General features: G+C 34.4%; 1 protein-coding gene across 1 annotated transcript in view; it reads left to right on the forward strand.

Annotated features, from left to right (window-relative positions):
- Positions 1-215: 215 nt before the first annotated feature.
- Positions 216-20,742, forward strand: part of LOC145694657 (AH receptor-interacting protein) — a 31,788-nt gene continuing 11,261 nt past the window's right edge. The window contains exons 1-3 of the mRNA XM_081771100.1: positions 216-499; positions 6,635-6,814; positions 11,530-11,695. Of these exons, the coding sequence (XP_081627226.1) occupies positions 407-499; positions 6,635-6,814; positions 11,530-11,695 (439 nt within the window). The 5' untranslated portion in view covers positions 216-406. The remainder of the gene's footprint in view (positions 500-6,634; positions 6,815-11,529; positions 11,696-20,742) is intronic.

The raw sequence follows: 20,742 nt of genomic DNA on the forward strand, positions 1-20,742 counted from the left end.
TTCTTGGATCGTCTACAAACAGTATAACGCAGAGCAAAGCTTGCAAATATTAATTATAACCGCTACTCTACTTACCGTCGGAAATTAGAACGAAGGGTTTGCAATATATTATCGTAAACTGTTTCGGAATGGAGCCACCTGTGTTGTTCTGTATCTTCTTATATTTGACAAGGTTTTACTAGCTATTTTATTGGCAACATTGTGTAATAAAAGACATGCGTAAAGCGAATGCATAAAGTCAACAAGCATCAGCTGATGTAGTTGATTTGTGTACCATTTAACAAATATGTAATCGTAAAGGAACTGTTGCGTAGTATTTGTAGCTAAAATAATCTAATTAAGATGTAGACTTACGAATTACTTTGAACTTTTGAAGAACATACATTATTTGGCACATTCTCAAAAAATGGCATTAATTGCAGAAGATAATGCTTTAATAAAAAAGAAAATATTACATTCAGGGAAAAATGTCAAATTGAAGTTCGAACCTGGAGCAAAGGTGAGTTAGATAAGTATTTTTGAATGGCATTTAGAATCTCCCGCAACTCGTTTCATAGTTTCTTGCACCTTGAGAGTACTTTGTTTTAGTCTAATTTAAGATAAAGCTAGAAAACGAGCCCTACGGGGCTTATATCCTGTCGGTCGCTCAGCTATATTTTGTAAAGTAAGTAAAACTGGAGACCTTATATTTGCAAGATTGGGGGAGATTTTGGGTTAAGTTCCAAAGTTCGGCGTCCGTTTCCATGAAACTTTTTAAAATTTACAAAAAAGATATGGATAATTTAATCGTTTGTGAGCTTGATAGTATATAAGGGTCTCGAAAAATCTGTTTGTTTGTTATAAATAAGCGGTTATAAAATGGGACTATACGGCGAGCGAAGGGAACTACTTGGCGCAAGGTAACCGAGCAGTTGCATTGTGGAAAGGTAACGAGCATTTATGTTATCAACATGGCGAATGTACAGGGACAATGAAGTAACAGTTTTAACATTTGTGAAGCAATGCGTTGATAACGAGCAAAATCTTTTAAAAGTTTGTAAAGAGCACGTATTAATGAACCTAATAACAAATTGCAGAAAATGTGGAAGTGGCGTATTTGGGGGGGGCTTCCGGGCTTAAGCCCCCCCCGAAATCTTACTTACTATAGTAAAGTATATGAAATATCTTGCAGAATTTTCACATTTTCAGGCAAAGCCCTCCCCGAAAGTTAGCAAAGCCCCCCCCCCCCCGAAAGAAAATCGTAAATACGCCACTGTATATAACATTCCTAATTTTGCTGGAAATGCACGTCCAGCTTTGGAACTTAACCCGAAAAAAATTACAGGTAAGGTCGATTTTTTTTTTTTTTTTTTTTTTTAACAAAAAGACTATACCTAATTGAAGTTTGAGTACTTAATATTTTACAACGCAGGTTCGGATGTTTTGGTATGTGTAGATCTCCCATATATTTGTGCTGAATGTATTGTCGGCACCTCCTTATTATTTAACAGTGGTAACATGAAATGTCGGTAACAAAACATGTTATTTTACCCTCAACTAGATTATAACAGGGAACCAGAGATACTCATTGCACAATGAAATTGAATACCCATGTATGCAGAAATTGTGACAATTACGTCACAATAAATCTTCGTTTAGGCACATACCAACCGTCATTAACACGCCTGTTTCCTACGGCCCGCAAACGTAACATTGGTTTCTATTGGCTTCCTAGTGTGGGTTGAACCGATGGTCGCCATAAACTCGTTTCAGGTACTGGAACATTCTGCGGTGGTAAAGAATTTCAGCGAATTTTAGAGTGAAATGTATTGTTTCACAAAGAAAATAAGGGAATATCTAACAAATTATTTATGATTACGATTTAACTTACATCATACTACGACAGGGTTCTAGAACACTTGTCCCCCTCTCCGTTGAGTTGATGAAGACAGAAAACAATGTGCGCTGCGGGGCTTCTGACCTGCCTTCACTCGCTATCGCTCGCTTGTCAATAGTGTGTGAATTAAGTATTGAGCTGTGGTACAGAAAGTTACCAACCTGGCTACTAACAGGTATAGGCGACCTGCGTTCTAGAACCTTCCTGCAGACCACTAATGTAAAACAAACGTATAACATAAGGAACGTAATAGTTTGTTACCGTACTGACAGCTAGTTGCATTTAAAACCACTCGAGAAACTTACTGGTAATATTAATGATCATCTGAAGAGCTTTGGTCATTACAAGGATCTAGCTTAATCGATAAAACATCTTGGCATTTTAGCTAAACGAAAAAAACGCAAGCTATGACGCGACGTTGCCAAATGGTAAAGGGGTGTGGGCTGTGGCTTTACTAAGAAGGCGAACTACAGCGCGATCATGTGGCAGGGGATAGACTGAAGTGAATGTGTACAAAATAAATGTGGCAATACCGCAGTCTCTCATTTGCTAGAAGCATTTAAAGGGAGCTTGGAGCGCTGCCTTCAAATGTCAAGATGTTTGCCACGCCGTTTAGTCCATTTTTTTCTATACGCTACGCAACTTCACCCTGTTCTACGATCATCTACAGTAGCGCTCTCTTGTGGCTTAATGGCTAACGTACGCATCTATGGCGCGGGGAATCTGGGTTCGATTCCCGGCAGGAGCTCGTGTAGTTCGGATTCCATGTTTTACTATAGGTCCATGTCTCATATAACCATGGTGCTAAAAGGAATCGTAAACCATCCAACCGAGTGACATACCATGTAAAAAACATGTGATAAATATCAAGAGCTTGCTATTTTCACTCTATGATTTAACTATTGTAATTTCAGCATGCTGTTTCCCTACAAAACGCTGGGATATAGTTCTTATTCCTTTCTTCCTTCCACGTATGCTGATCGAAGGCGAACTAACCTGCTAACTTAACCCAGCCTGCTACCGTGTAAATGTAGTGTAAGTTTATTCCAACTTAAGGTAAAGGTGGTCCCCATTAAATCTCGGAGACCAAACCAGCAGATAAATGTACTAAAAGGTTCTCAAGAAAGGGGATCATTAGTAATGTTTTTGTCGAAGACATTCATGAACAAGTTAATAACTTGTCCTGTTTTTCAGGTTCAAACTAAAATTGTTGATGAAATGATGAAGGCTGGTGCAAGTGGTAAAATTGGCTGTGCTCATTCACATAAATATTTCACAAGTATTGTCAAAGATTTTGGCCGGCATTTCACCATGCTGGCTATGAGAGAGTGCTGCCATCTTGGTGTTTTGGACGAAGTAGGTTCCTGAACTCTTGATTTCACGTACCGGTAAGAACGTATAACGATGGAATGAAGCGAGTATGAGAATCGCGTCGCAGTCATAGCGCTACACAAGGTGGACATTCCTCTATCATGAATCTTTGTCATTCTGAAACATTTCGCTCCAGGTGCTTCGCCAAATTAAGATCAATCTGCTGAGAAAAAAAAAAGTTCATAATAACTAAATTAAAAATTCCCGTTTTCATGACGACTCTAAAAGTGTTTTGAATTTAATTCAAAAGATTGTAATTTTGCTCTTCTGCGAAAATGTACAGATCATATTTTTGTCATCCTCATATAGAATTATTTTTATTTTTTGTCATGAACTTTGAATTTTTTATTTTCTTTGTATTGTTTTGTATATATAAATTTCTGTCTCTGTGTATTGTCCTTTCTCTGTCCAGTCCTTTTACTCATCAACATATTCTGTTATTTATATCTAGTGATGTGAGATGGAACATTTTCCGCTATATTTTTCCGGAAAATTTTCCGTTCTAAAAAAAATCAGTAATCAAGTAACCATCCCTCAACAATCATAAAATTGGTTCAATTCATGTACAGAAATGTTAAAAAGTGAAAGATCGTTTAAAAGATCTGAAAATTTTCATGGCTCAAACAATTTTCAGTACTATGTAGGAACAAGTTAAACAATTTTTTATGAATCGAAATATTTTCTGTCTTATATGGAAAAATTGAAGCACTTTTTATAAGTCGGAAAATTTTCATCATTTTAAAGCAAAAGGTGAAACAACTTTTTATGAATCGGAAAGTTTTATTGCTCTGTAAAGTGAAACAAGTGAAAGGAATTTTCATAGATCGGAAAATTTTCATCACGATGTAGAAACAAGTAGAAAAAACTTTTCATAAGCCGGACAATTTTGGATATTATGTATAGTGATGTTAGGTGGAAAAATTTTCCACTATATTTAACTGCACATTCAGCTACAAAATTGAATTTCTGTAGAGGAAAGTTAGTCAGCAAGAAATTATAATTTTCCAATTAGCTTTCGGGAACCGGAAAATTTTCTAATATTTCAAGTTGGGAAGTAAAATTTTACACAGTGTTTCTCTGTCTCTCTTCATCTGCGAGCTCCTTCCTTGCTAAGCGGTTAGCATACTCGCCTATGGCATGGAAGGCCTGGCTTCGATTCCCAGCGGGAGCTCATGTAATTCGGATTTCACGTTAATCAGTTGGTTCCGTCTTATATAGTCTCACTGCTGAAAGGGACGGTAAACTCAAAATCAACTCAATTCAACTCCTCTCTTTCTCTCTCTCTCTCTTTGTGTGTGTATGTGTGTGTATGCAAAGTGCAGAGAACATGGATTGAGTTCGTAGAGTACAAATATCCCATTCTATTATTTAAAATTTCAATTTATTAAAAGTCATGAATATATTCCGATTCATAAAAACATACTCCACTTATTCCTACATCGTTGTTTAGCCTTAAAATTTATTGGTAATAAATATTGTCTTAAAAATTTTCATGAAGTGAAAATCTAACGATTCTTCATTTCAAGAATGTTTCAAAAACTTCAATGCGTTCTTCCCTCAGATCCACCTTTGATCTTACAATATTAGATATCGTCAGTTTAATACGCATAAAACGGTTTTCCCATAGCTTTACTACTTTTATAGATTTACATACTGCAACATTTATAAATAAGTAGATATCATATAAAGTGCCTACTGTAAATTTTTGACTAGCCAAAATTCAAGTTAAGTAACTCATGAAAGCAAATACTGACCATTTTCTGGAAATAAACATTTATTTATTCATATATTCATTCAGAAGAGAAAGTGAAATGTAACTAATAAGGAAGCTGATTTGTGTAGTTGTTCTTCCAATAAAATAATAAAAGAAACATAAAAAGCAGCACTATTAGCGCTGCGTTCTAAAAGCAAGTAATCTCATTTTAATTTACAAAATAAAAAACATATTTCTTATATATATATATATATATATATATATATATATATATATATATATATATATATATGTACTTGTTCTATCAAATCGTCATTATTTCGAATACATTTTTCTACATTAGAATGGTAGTTTTACATTACAAATATCTGCTCTAAGATGTTGATTATACAAAATTCCAATACTGAAATTATGACTTACGAGTGTTAAACACAATAAAATCATTTTTTGAAGATTATGAAGATTATTTTCTGTTACAAAAATTATCTTCATAAGGAACTTTTATATAGTTATTTCATTACATAGGCAGGCCTACATGTGAAAATGTAGTGGAATTTTCTGTTTCTGAAATTGATAAATTCACAAAGGTTTCTTTTCAATTTCTTGTTACATTTTAAATATTGGAATGGGATATTTGTTCTCTACGAACTCGATGTATGTTCCCTGCACTTTTTACTTACACACACACACACACACACAGAGAGAGAGAGAGAGAGAGAGAGAGAAACACTGTATATTTTTACTTCCCAACTTGAAATATTAGAAAATTTTCTGGTTTCCGAAAGCTAATTGGAAAATGATAATTTGTAGCTGTCTAACTTTCCTCTACAAGAATTGAATTTTATAGCTGAATGTGCTGTTAAATATAGTGGAAAATTCTCCAAAAACCATCACTATAAATAATATCCAAAATTGTCCGGATTATGAAAAGTGTTTTCACTTGTTTCTACATCGTGATGGGAATTTTCCGATTCATGAAAATTCCTTTCATTTGTTTCTACAGAGCAATAAAACTTTCCGATTCACAAAAAGTTGTTTTACTTTTTGCTTCAAAATGATGAAAATTTTCCGACTCATAAAAAGTTCTTCAATTTTTCCATACAAGACACAAAATATTTCGACTCATGAAAAATTATTTCACTTGTTCCTACATAGTACTGAAAATTGTCTCAGGCATGAAAATTTTGAGATTCTTTAAACGATCTTTCACTTTTTAACATTTCTATACATGATTTCAGTCAATTTTATGAATAGTGAGGAGTTGTTACTTGATCACTGATATATTTGTTAAGAACGGAAAATTTTCCGGAAAAATATAGAAGAAAATTTTCCACCTCACATCACGGCTAAACAACGATATATGAATAAACGGAGTATGTTTTTATGAATCGGAAAATTTTCATCACTGTTTATATCTTTGTCCACTAAACTCTGCTTTCAGCCTAACAACAGTATCTAGTGAATGCATTCCAATATGGGCTTACCTAGACAGTTTACAGCTACCCCTTTGCTCAGTATTTTTTTTTTCTTGTTCCTGCCCCTTTTTCTCCATGCCTAATGAAGCGTTTTGCGAAGGGCTGATCATGGTGTTTTTTTTGCGTAATATTATTTTCACTGTTTTCTGATAGTTTGTATACATTAAAGTAAGATTATAATTTCTTGTTTATTTGTAGGTGTATTTTCATTTCCAAACGAGAAAATGTAATGAAGATCGCACTTTGATCGATGATAGTCGGCAGATGGGGAAGCCCATGGAATTAGTTCTAGGAAAGAAGTTCAAGCTAGAAGTATGGGAAGCCGTTATTCAAACAATGGGATTGAACGAAGTTGCACAGTTTACGGTGGATAAAAGTGTAAGAAATATATAAAAATTATGCTTCTTTCGTGTAGTACGAAGCAGAATTTATTAGTGTAGTACGTAGCAAAATCATCATTTGACACGTGATTTTAGGTTCTGACAAAGTGTATACAGCACTTCTCTATCCTGGTAAGTCTGCTGCTTTAATTTTTCTGAAGTTTTTATTTTTCCTTCTCCATGACCAAGACTCCAGGGTAGATGCGAAAGCTCGGAAGCAATCAAAAAATGGAAATCAAGTGATATTCAGGAATTGCATAAACCTGTAAGCAAAACATCCTAGTTTTGTTTTTTGTTTGTTACACATTATATTGTAAAGTTGTTAATTTTTATCTCTTTGTGTAATAAAGAAAGTTGCTTTTCGGATGTAAATAGTATAGAGGTCATGATCAAACTTTTGTGCCACTGGGTTCAGGGGTACATAGAACCACTTCCTCTAATTTTTGACATTGGATACGTTGGCCTACCCCTTCAAATTTTGAGAGGGGTGCGCATATTCTTAAATTTTGGAAATCGACAAAACTAAAAATTTGGTATGGTAGCATAGGCCTAGGGTATGTATTATCTATCACAAAAGAAAATGCATGTTTTTCATAGGAATAGTATCTTTGAACTTTATTCACAAGTCATAGTGTGAGGCCATTAGTAAAAAGCTTTTGGTACAATTTAATTGGCTCATCATTTTCAAAAGTTTCTGAAATTCTGTTTTAAAATTTTTTGGTCACTATTTTATTTTTTATTTTATTTTCTTTTCTTTTATTTATTACATTGGTCTACATATGAAAACTTTTTTTCTGCTGACTGAGGTATTTGACTTGTTTCTTTAAAAATCGAGGTCGCTGATTCCAATGGTGTAGTTAGTTTTTGCCTATCACGTCACAATTTTACACAATCTGATCATACTTACACTGACAGAATTTCTTATTTGTTCCATATATCTTAGTAAGAAACTTACATTAAATATTGTACTATTGCTTTAATATTAAATATAAATACGGAACAAGTTACGATAAAGTTACTGATACCCACCTACACATATCATACGATTTGATGTTTATGGTTCCACAATATTACATGTGGAGTAGTTTTACGAACCTATTTGTCATAATGAATTTAGACTTGATAGAAAGTTAAGCAAATCCAATACATTTTTTAATTTCATTTACGACCTCAAGCTGATAAATGCACACAACCAAATAACACAGCGTGCTTACCTATTTAGGTAAAAATCTTCGTTTCTTTGATTTTCTGGGGTAAGTGGCGTCCGGAACGTCACGCTGCAAGCACCAGCGATAGTCCGCCATCATGTTTTCGTTCCAGCTTCCCTTGTACCGGTTCTTCATGGTTTTGATATCCTGGTGGTTTTGATAGCTTCACCCTGTTCTTCACTAAGGGCACCAAGATTGGATGGAAAATAGTCTAGATGGCTGTGTAGGAAGTGAAGCTTGATACTCATATGTACTCCTAACTTCTGAAATGTGTCCAACAAATTGTCAACAAGTTCCTCGTAGTCGTCCGCTTTAAAATTTCCAAGAAAGTTTGTAACAACGGCACAAAAAGCATTCCATGCATCTCTTTCTGTGGGGTTCATGGTTTGCAAGAACTCTTTATCTTTCATTAGCAATCTTATCTGGGAGCCGTCAAAATTACCAGCTTTCATTTTCTCCTGTGTCAATGCAGGAAATTTCGAGCAAATGTATTTGAAGCAAGCACCATCCTGATTCGAAGATTTTACATACTGTTTTATTAATCCCAGCTTTATGTGTAGTGGAGGGAGTAACACTTCCTTAGGGTCAACAAGCGGTTCATTCTGGATGATTTTCACTCCCATTTCAAAATCTACTCTGGCAAGCCACAATCTTCGTACCCAGTGTTCATTCCTTGCACGGCTGTCTCATAAACAAATAAAGTAAAGATGACCAACAGGAATGGATGCCAACTTATTGCTATTATGCAGCAATACACACTTTAAACTCCTCTTCGAAGAGTTAATAAAGAGCCTCCATTCATTCGCATCATAATCACATTCCATAGCTTCAATTAGCCTTTTTATATCTGAACAATACACAAGTTCTTCATACTTTTGAAAATATTGTAATAGATGCTTCTCTTTGTCCCGATATACGCTAGTTTTCCTGGTGCAACATATTCCTTTCTTTCAGTCTTGAACACAGCAATTTTGCTGATGCTTTTGGTAGAGCAAGGTTGCGAATTAAACCATTTAATTCTGATTGAGTGAAGGGTTTGCATGAATTGCATTCATCAGACACCACAAAATCCTCGTCACTACGTTCTGTATTGTGTTGACAGGGCAATCGTCATCATCACTGGAACTTGCAAACGTGTGCTGCATGTAGGGATGGGAATTTCATTACTGTGAGGAACAGGTCTTCTAGCAGAGTAAAGATCAGGATACTGAATAGTATGTTTAGATTTCCTGCTCATACCAGATACATTTACTATACAGAAATAGCAGTCATTTACATGATTTTGCTGCTCTCGCCGCACCATTGGGATTCCAAAACTAAGGCTTGTTCTTCGACCCTTGCTCCATTGTCTGAGATTTTCTACACAAGTCCTGCATACTTTATGTGGTGCCCATGGTTTATCTTGGTCGCCCAATTGAATTCCGAAATATGCATGATACACTTTTCGTATAAATTCCGAAATATTTGTTCGTTGTTTGGGGGTTGTGAAAGAATCACAAATATAGCAACATATATCCGGATCGTTCTTACACTTTCTACGAATAGATGTAATGTTATTTAAACTCGGTACAGCTGCCAACTTGATCAGAATGTGTGTAGTCTACACTACAATAGCTGTAATCCTGTGGATATCACTACACCAATACAGCGCACCAATACTAGAAATAACCAGATCAGTAAATGTTTGCAAAATTTCTACAAAATTCTAGCACATCTTTCGCAATCTATTAACTCGCCATGTTTTCCATAAGCAAAGAGTGCCGCGTAATTCGTCACCCTGCATAAAAATTCAGCAGCACCCTGCAAGTACTCTTTTATTTCAACCCTTTACATACGTTACATCCTCTTCAATTTTAATTCAACGTGATATTAACTCGTAAAAATAAAATTAAAGGTAACAGTGAATGTGCTGCCATCTTGTGACATCTTGTAAAACTACGTTACGATTAATGGTTCTAAAGCATACATGAAATATTAGATAAAATTTCATTTTGTGAAAATACCTGACGTGATAGAGAAAAACGGATTTTATTTTTGGATTTAGCACACTCGAATTATTAAAGAACAGCTGATAGCCTCCAGTCAGCAAAATTGATGTAGACCAGTGTTCTTATTTTTTTTTTGAACATCTTGTTTTTTCAGGTTTAAGAATTTTGCAATCATTAGTTCAAAAATTCTTACACTGAAGTAAAAGTTCTTGAAAATTTTTTTATTATCACTTTCAAATTTAAATTTTTGGAAACTTTCACGTAAGATTTTTGAGCACTATTGTTAAATTTTATTATTATTAATTATGAGATAATATTAATAATAGTAATGAATAATGAGGTTTGTTTTGCAAAAGTTACATTGAAACTGGGGATTAATGAACGACTTATATTTTTAATTCCACACATGCCATTATATGAATGTTATTAGTTTTAGAGAATGAAAGACAATAAATACTACAAGCATATGCTACGACATTTAAAGAAATGCGCAATTGCAATTAAAACGCAGTTCCTGTAGCTTCCTTAACTGCACGGAAAGACAAATAACCAATATGTGCTCAAGGAACGGCGAATATATGGCACCATTTTTTCTATGAACCAGTAATACATACAAAAACTTTACATTTCCAAATGAAATTGTATATATATTAAGGGGTCACTTCAAAAAAGTGGGGATCTCCTTCGTGACTAAGCGGTTAGCGTACGCGCCTTTGGCATGGGAAAACCCGGGGGATTCCTGGCGGGAGCTCATGTGGTTCGTATTCCACATTAATCAGTATGTCCACATCTCATATAGCCTTGCTGCTGAACGGGACGCTAAACTCAAAAACAACTCAACTCAAAGAAGTGGGGTCAACTGCCACCTTTTGTCCCCCAGGTTGTATGTTTAGAACAAAGGAATCCTAGCATGGGCGTATGAAATTAACATTAAATGTATTCCCATGATACATATGATCAAAAATACACTGAAGAATAGCTAAACTTCATGGCCTTGAGTCGGAGTGTGTAAACCAAGTATTAAAATAGCGCACATATCTGTATGAGCGGAATTGTTCGCTCATATCTGTATTTCTCCGTTGTTTTGCTATCTTACATCATTGCTAAAAACAAAACAAAACAAAACAAAACAAAAAAAAAAAAAGCTTTCCTATACATCCTTGTACACAGCTTTCCTACGTTGTTTGTACTGCAAATTATTCAATTTGCATACTCTATCTAGAAGAAGACTGGACTTGTAAAAGTTCACACTCCCATCCTGAATCAACGACAAATTTCTATGTGCAAAGCGTGCATACATGTAGATTGCGTATAAAAGTTCACATCATATTTTGATCATATTAGCTGGCCTCTTGAAGGAAGAATTATTTCTAATAGTAGTCAAATATTTTGATAATTCTGCCATAACTGGGCTGATCATTTCGATTTGCATTGAATCTAAAATGAAGTATGAAAAGATTTATGAATTACTAACAGTTATCGATGGATTGTCACTATATTCGATTTAATTGTTTCAGCTTGTGGGTTCTTACCCCTTCGTATCTCGTACGCTGCGAGAAGCAGATAAACCAAAGGAAGAGCGCAGGCATCATTGCTGTGGAGTTTCTCTGCAAAATGAAGGGCTCGGGTATGCCATTTTGGATGAACTCATCAAAACTCCCTGCGATTTGGAATTTACAATAGGTATGTGCCTTATGTTAACACCCTAACTGCTGCATGACCCACCGGTGGATAACCAGTTTTCTTCCAGCAGCTTTGTGATCCATCGGTTAGTGGCTGCAACTTTCACGTTTGTGGCCACATGTACCACCAGTGGATCACCTTTTCTGCAGTTTTATATCATAACGTAATTTTCGACAGCCTTTAAATCAGTCTGCTCAGACTTGTTTCAGATTTAAAGATGTATCTAATATCAGACATACTTCTTTAATGATCATAAAATTTTATAAACATGTAATTTACTGTTACACGTGCCGGCGTTAAGGGGAGTTCATAATACAGTAAAACCTTGAGCAAAATGTGACGGTGCCATTATTTATTTTCGTTGGAAGAGATTTCCGCATAATAAGGTAATGTTGGTTTAACTAATATAACTGTAGTATTAATCCTCTGTCGGCCGCAATGTAGTGTTGTAAAGGCTTGAAAAAAAAAAAAAAAAACGGAAATTTTGGCTAAAAAAAGTTTTTTATCGTTTTTTTCCCGAGCTTGGAAAAAACCGGAAAATTTGGGAAAAACTGAAATTGTGGAATATTTTACTACGGTTTAAAAATGAAAACTATTACGTTTCTTCTATTAGAGTAGGGAAAATTTGTAGCAACAAATATATGTCCACAACTCCTTTAAAGTTAGCACCTTGATAGAAAATAGTTATGCCCACAAAAGATAGTATTAGTTAGATTAATTAATATAGACACATTTAAATTATCTTAAGCAATCTTATGAAAGGGACTTGTTAAATAACGGGGCCAAAATCAGTTTAAAAAGGGTGTTCAAGAAGTTTTGCACAGTGGTCTCTAATTTTTTTTGTTTGTTGCAGAAGAAGAATGAAATTTTTTGTGAACATACTTGGAACATTTAGCTATAAATTGGTATATAAAAGTATTTTCTTTTATTTACAGGTGAGCCATAATGGACCGTGAAGTAGATGTCATGTTGCGACAACGGTCGGTGATGGAGTTCCTCTTCAAGACCGGCGATGACTCTGCCACATCGATTCACAGAAAGTTGCTCCTTGCTTATGGGGAGGACACATTGGATCGCAGCAGTATCCAGCGATGATTGCAGAGGTTTAAAGGTGATTTCTCTCTACTGGCCAATCCACGATGCGGTAGACCATCGACGGTAGTGAGTGATGTGAATAAGGAGACCATTAATCAAATCATACAAAATGACAGATGTTTGACGACACGACAGCTTGCTGAAATGACTGGTTTGTCATTGGTTAGTGTGGTATCAGTGGTACAGTCACTAGGGTACAGAAAAATCTGTGCACGTTGGGTGCTTAGATTATTGACAAGAGAAATCAAAAAGATGAGGAAGGGTGTGTGCGAAGGTCTCATGACGACTTTTACTGAAAACAGTGTTTTGACGGCATCATTACCCAGGATGAAACATGGTTGTTTTTGTCCGAATCTGATAGCAAAACACGTCTGAAGGCCCACCTGCGCGGTAAAACATTTGATAGTGAGAAAGATCTTATTTCCTGTGTCAAGCGATGGTGTAAAAGTCAATCCCCAGAATTTTACCAAAGTGCATTTACATCATGGAAAGAACGTTGGACCAGATGCGTCACAGATGATGGAGGCTACATTGAGTAGACTCAGTGTATAGCTAAATGTTCCAAGTATGTTCACAAAAAATTTCATTCTCCTCTTGAAAGAAAGAAAGAAAAAAAAGACCACTGTGCAAAACTTTTTGAACACCCTTTGTAGTTAATACCAGTATGTTAAAATCAAATATATATATCCTATGTAGGTAGTATCTTCCTTGTGCTGTGTAAAATTTCCGGAAACTTTGAACCCATTAGAAAATATCTTTTGTTCGGAAATATTGGCAAAAATCGGATTGGCAAAAATGGGAAATTATAATTTAAAAACTATTTCTTCTCCTGATGTTAATCTTATTTGCCGTAATGTGTCTGCAGCATATATATAATGTATTTCGCTAGCAGGAAAAATAGTTAAAGCAACAGGCTTTAATTTTACTTTATAGTTTCTTGATTTTTGGTAAAAATCCCTCTTTATTGTTTGTATATTTTTGGAACAATTTAAAAAGAGAGATGATGTTATTTACACATACTGTACAAGTGCGTAAATTTGAGCGGCAAGAAATATATTAAAGAATTTAACATGTGAAATTTGCGTTCGTTATTATTAGAGACTAGCAGAATATCCTTCTTTGCACGGGAAGAATGTTTCATTTTGGACATAAAGGGCACCAAAATTGTCACCAATGAACTTATGAACCCCAAAAACTATGAATTCAAACTAGCATCGGTCATTTTCAATTACTTTTACGTCACCCTCTCCCTTTAGGAGTATTAATAGAACCTGAATTTGGATTTAAACGGCACCGCAAGTGTCACTGTTCATCTCAGCGACCTCGAAAACTATAGATACGACACTAGTATCCGCCATTTTGATCGTTTTTAGGGGAAGGCGTTGTACCTTTGAACACCTGTGCTTTTCTCGAATTCAGAGCTATCTAGGTGCAGTGATTAAAATTCATTTGAAAAATTAAATGAAAAAAAGCACTACAAACGCGTTTGGCTGTTGTTTACTGAGTGTTATGTCGAGTAATGTTCCTTTTAATTTTTTCACCACCAAAACGAAGATTTTTTGTAATTACCTTTTGAGTTTTGTGCTTTTCAGTTTTCGCAACTTGTGATATTTATTTGTCCAAACTTGGGGTAGAATCATTAGTGAATACAGTAATAGTTTTAGTTTTAACTTCTGTTCAATATTTAAGCTAGTGGAAAATTTTTTTTCGTAATGGTGACCCTCCTGTACCTATGAACATTAATGCATCGTGTACGTTTGAACGATAAATAATACTGTTTAAAGCTACACAATGTAAGTAAAGTTAGTTAAAACAATTGATATATTTTATATAGGTTAGGTTAGGATATAAAGTTATTAATTGTAATTTTAAGTAGTTTCTATATATTCGCTTATTATATAACATAATGTTAAGAATTGTATATGCTCAACTTTATCGTTCACAAGTTTTTGTTAGAACTTCTCTTCAATTTTTAATTTAATTAATAAAATTTTAATTCTGGGGAGCTTTTTATAGCTAAACCTTTTATTACAATTTATAACTGTTAATATTTGTGGCTTCTTTTTATATTATTGCCGCAGAAACATTGTAATTATCACTGTTCAAAGGTACAAGAGAGTCTGTTCAATGGTACACGACCATAATGTACCTGTGAACAAAACGGATTTGTTCTTATTTTATCTTATAAAAGCTATTGTAATTATGTAACACGTTTAAAAATCATCCTATCTGATAGCAAAGAGATGGCACTTCAAATGTACGACAAAAATTGGGGAAAAAGTGCTGAATATTAGCACCAAAATTTCGAAGACTAAAAGTGTTCACAGATACAACGCCTTCCCCTATATATCTACCCCTTCTCCATACCCCAAGTTACGGCATTGAATTTGGATTTAAACAGCATCGTAAGTGTTACTGTTCATCTCAGCGACTTCAAAATCAATGGATTCGATACTAATATCGGTCATTTTCGATCATTTTTATATATATATCTCCACGCCTTCAAGTTGCGGGGATGAATTTGGATTTAAACGGCATCAAAAGTGTCACTGTTCACCTCAGCGACCCCGACAAGCATATTTGATACTAATATCGGCTATTTTCAATAATTGTTTTATATCTCCTCTTCTCCCCCCTCCCCTCAAGTTGCGGGCCTTAATTTTTATTTAAACGGCATCGGAAGTGTCACTGTTCATCTCAGCGTCCCCAAAAACTATGGATTCAACATTAATATCGGTCATTTTCAATATATACTCCCCTTCCTTCCTCCAAGTGGCACCTTCAAAGTGACATGATAAAAGCGTCGCAGGCCGGAACATCATTTATGTTGAAAATTTTATCGAGGTCGGTTTGGTGGTTCAAGAGTTGTTAAGTTACAAATATAGTCACTTTCACCTTACAGATAATTTGTGGCACTAGAAAACAAGTTGTTGTTTATGTATAAAATTTTGTACATAAAGTGTATTAAAAAATATCTGTCTATATTAGAATATTAAATCATAGTAATTATATGTCTTAGTGCATGAGTATTAGTGCAATTTGCCGACTGCTCTCTCTTTGAAGAAGTAATTTGGTTAAAATTAACAAAATTTCAGCAGATCAAAGAGCACATAAGAACTCAGTTTCATTCAAGAGCCCCTATTTATTGCAACAGAAACGCTTCATGGTAGTAGATGTGCATGCAACTGTAAAAGTTCTGTAATTAATGCACAACCATGAATAAACGACTAAAAAGCACATAAAGGAAATGAGTGCAGATTATTAACTTTCAAGAATAATTACAACAATTTTATTTTCGAATGCTTCTTTTTTAAATATTCGCGATATGGAAATTTCTCAACTTACATTTTTTACGTGTTCGAAATTAAAACGACTCTGTTACTAGTACAATTAACCTATAACAAAGATTTTTATTATTTTCCCAAATTTTCCGAAAAAAAAAACGGTATTTTACCAACAGGTTCAAAATTTCCGGAAATTTTACAACACTAGTTGTAACACCGTCAGGCACAGCTAATCTGTCGGGTCAATAACATTAATATTTGCTAATTTTGCTGTAGTGGACTGAAAGAGTACTAAAACAATTCAGTTTATTTAAATTACACATCAGGAACTAAAATCAAAGAATAAAACTTCCATTAAAACAATAAAACTGTACTTTAAACAAAAAATCTGAAACTAAATTTTTAATCTCACACATCTTTGAGCTTGATGGTATCAGAAATTTGTTACTCAGGAGTCATATTAAATAAAATGTTTATAACTTGATTATATGCAACTGATTTCTCGGATTATTTCACACAAAAGATACTGTTAGCAAGTTCTGTCGCTCAAGGACTATGGCATATTCGTGGAAAGAAAATTCAGTTTTGAAAAATAATACCTCTTCCCTTAGTCTAAAGAGCATAACTGGGGACGTTAAACTGAAAGGTTTCATTTCGAACAATACTGAAAAATTACACGACCGGGCTCAAATAACCTCACAGATTAGAAGCTCATTACTGCAGACTATATTGAACTGCGAGGAACAGCAATGGGGTTATCGTATAGATGGTGGAAAAATAAAAAGCTTTGGCAGATAAAAATGTTCGTTCATCTCACAGATTATGCGTCCGATGGAGGGTTAACAAAGGAGTGTTTAAGGCGCTAAACATGTGGTGGTAATACGACTGTATGATTACTAGTTAATTTTATACTTAATACATTTACTCAGTTGTTCACAATTAAGAATAATCTTAGTTTTAATAAAATACACTAATATGAAATGTCGTAGAACAATACTCTTGACTGCGTAGATCGATTTCACAAACATAATAAAGCAACGAGATCATCAGCCAAAATCAATTCCCGTGAGTATACAGAATGAATGTCAAAAACAGATCAGCCGCATTCTTTGAAATCTGTTCGCGAAACAAGATACTGGTAAACATACATATGCATACACACAGATAAACACACAAAGCAAATGCAAATAGTATACTTATTCATTTTGTAATAATTTATGTAAGTTATTACAAAATAAATACAAATATTAATTAAAAAATAGTTAACAAGGAACATAGACAGCATGATAAGTCATCAATTACCGTTGAGTTCGTTTTCTTAGTCGCTGCCTTAACCTAGATTTTTGAGTAATTCATATTTTAGCCACACTGTAATCTCTATGGATGGCAACCCTGCTTATTCATCCGATTCGTATTTTCGGGTGTACAATAACATTATCTCTTATTGTGCTAAGTTACATTTTATTATCTCTTTCTACTTACGAAAAAGGGCAAAAGAAAAATTGTTAGCTTTTGAAAAGTATTTAGTAGTCTGCCCCCTTAAAAATCAAAATTAGCGAAGTGAAAATCTCAGCATTCTGGCATTTCATAGTATGGCAACCCTGGTCATGAGTATTAGATAGTGTCATGATCAAATATAAGTCATTATTGCTGGTCGTATGTTGTCGTTGTCGAAGTAATTATCAGACAATGTTATCAGTACTTTAACACAGATACAGTCTGGCACATTTTTGTTAAGTAACAATCACTAAACTTTGTATGCCCTAGAAATCCTCAAAGGAAATACTGAGGCATGCGGAATACTAGGAACAAACCGTGGTTCGATCAAGAATGCACTAAACTAGCAGAGAAGAAAAAGCAGGCAAAAGTGCTTTAGCTACAAAGTCCGGAATGATAGAACTGCACAAAATTTCATTAATAGCAGGCGAAAATTTTTTAAAACTTTTAGAACAAAGAAATCTGACTTTTTGAAAGATAAAATTATTGAGCTTATAGATAACAGTAAAAACAAAAATATTCCGGTCATGTAGTAAACGTATAAACGAATTTAAGAATTCTCACGGATACAATAGTACTTTGAATAGGCGAAAAGACATTTTGACAATTTTATAAACACACATCCAAAAAATAACGTTCGCAGAGAAACTGAAATGAATACAACAGAACCATTCAATCCATAGCTTGAAATAGAAATTGTTATATAGAGAAATTAAAGAAACACAAATTTTCGAGTGTAGGTGAAATTCGCGCTAAGTTTATTTTTGCTGGAGGAGAAAATAGTGGAACGACATACACAAACTCATTTCCTTCATTTGGAACAAGGAGGGATTGCCGCAAGAATAGAGAAATTCAGTTACTTTTTCTAGTTCACAAGAAAGGCGACAAAACTGAGTTATCAAGTTCTCTCTCTTTTGTCAACATCCTATAAAATCCTCTCAAACATAAATGCAGATTTAGGCAAAATAAATCGACTATCAACCAGATATTTACCATTCGTGAGAAATGGAAACACAACACTCCGATGCATCAATTATTTATTGATTTCAGAAAGGCCTATGATCCGGTTAGAAAACATTGTACAGTATTCTTACTGAATTTGGTATATCAAAAACTCTTGCTAGATTGATTAAGATGTATTTAAATGTAACCTAAAATAAAGTCCGAGTAGAGAAATACTTGTTCACAAAGTTTTGCGTCGTAAATGGCCTGAAACAAAAAGATGTGTTGTCTTCATTATTATTGTTTTGTTCTGGAATACACTATAAGGAAAACAGCAACCATGGCCTAAAGCTGAATGCCACTCACCAGGTTATGGCTTATACTGAGGTGTCAGTCTGATAAGAGATGATCTCTGGAGAAAGAAAACCAAAAAAGTCGAAAAACGCCTGCAAGGACATGGGTTTAGAAGTAAATGCAGAAGAAACTAAATACATGGAAATTCGTCGTGACCGTAATATGTTAAAATGTCAAGTAATACTTTCCACAAAGTGGACAGTTTCATGTAGCTGGGATCAACATTAACAGCACAAAATGTTCACGAAGAAATTAAATATCGATGGAAAGCAGGGAATTCCTGTTGTTATTCAGTTCAAACACTTTTGTCTTTGAGAATTTTGTCGAAGAATTTCAAGCTTAAAAATATAGAATGATAACTATGCCTGTCATTCTGTATGGTCGCCTATTTTGAGGGAAGAATGCGGAATGAAAGCATTTGAAAATAAAGTCCTGAGGCAAATATCCGTACCCAAAAGTGACGAGAACGGTGAATAGCAGAAACTTCGTAACGATTAAATGCATAATTTATACCATTTACCTAACATTGTTGGGCTTATTAATTCTGGAAGACTCAGGTAGAGGTCGTAGAGCCAGAATGGAAAAAAAAAGTAGGAATTTAAAATTTTAACTGGGAACAATCGGAATAAGACCATTAGGAAGACCTAGGCGCAGAGGGAAGTACAATATTAAGATGGGTTCCGCAAAGGTAGAAATAAAAAGGAGAAGCTGGATCCAGTTGGCTAATCAGAAGTCAGCGAAGAGCTTTTGTGAATATGGTTGGAACTTCGAATCCCATAGGCAATAGAGTTGGTATTAGGAACCCTTGATTATTTTCGTGGTATGGTTTCGGCAACCATGGCGTCAGCATTGATTGTCGAAATCATACTATGAAAATAATCATTCGATTAAGATTCCCAGGGCATATAAAAAGTTAGTTGATTGCAGGGCTCATAGCGAATCACTTTTTTTTTTTAAAACTAAAAGTTACCTTTTTTCAAGTTTGTCACTGAAAGTTTTTTGGGGGGGCTAAAGTAATTTTTTCGTGTGATTTATGTTTTGCATTGGCAGTTTTCAAAGGAAAAATAGAAAAAGGTAGAAGCCTTTTTCCATTTCACATAAACATGCCTTTTTCCATTTCACATAGACTAAGTTTATGTGAAAATCTGTTAGCATACATTCTTTTTACTGCATTTTATTTTATTTTGTATGCAACTGCATTTGTTATTTATTTTTAAGAGTTCACAATAAGGGTATAAACATAATCCACATTATTTGCTTTGATCTTATTGTGTTAAAGAACAATGACATATAATAGCTGTTTACAGTTTACTTTTCATTGTATGCGAAATGTTGGTAAAAGCCATACCTATGTTTACCAATCATATGGTAGCAAGACAAAATTTGTAACAAACCAATTGTACAAGACAAAATTTTATTAACAGTTAATGGTAATCTAGATGCTATGTATTAATTACATTACTTTAATTTTGTATTATTGCACATAATGAAAATATAGAAATTTGGCCTTACTCCATCCAGATCAAAGTTGAAATACAAATGCGTGCAAAGTATGTAATTAATAATGAACCTCTAAACACAAGTAATCCTATTTGTTTTATTTACATGTTAAAACATTACGTATTTCAGCTATGATCCAGCCACTGCTCTATTTTGGTTGGTGAAAAAAAAAAATGTTCAGTTTATGTCCAAGTTTGGCATCGAGGTTTAAAGTTATTTTTGATGAGATTTTTGTCACTTTTTCATGTCCTTTTGGTCACTTTTCAGTTATTTAGAAGAGACCAGACCACTAGGAGCCCTGTGATTGATAATGTTATTAGCAGTATCGAAGAAAGCATTTCTTGTGATATTCAAGTTTGTAGTCTTCATATAGAA

Source organism: Thermobia domestica, chromosome 9 (genome assembly GCF_964235325.1).
Source record: "Thermobia domestica chromosome 9, izTheDome1.hap1.1, whole genome shotgun sequence".
Classification (NCBI taxonomy): domain Eukaryota; kingdom Metazoa; phylum Arthropoda; class Insecta; order Zygentoma; family Lepismatidae; genus Thermobia; species Thermobia domestica.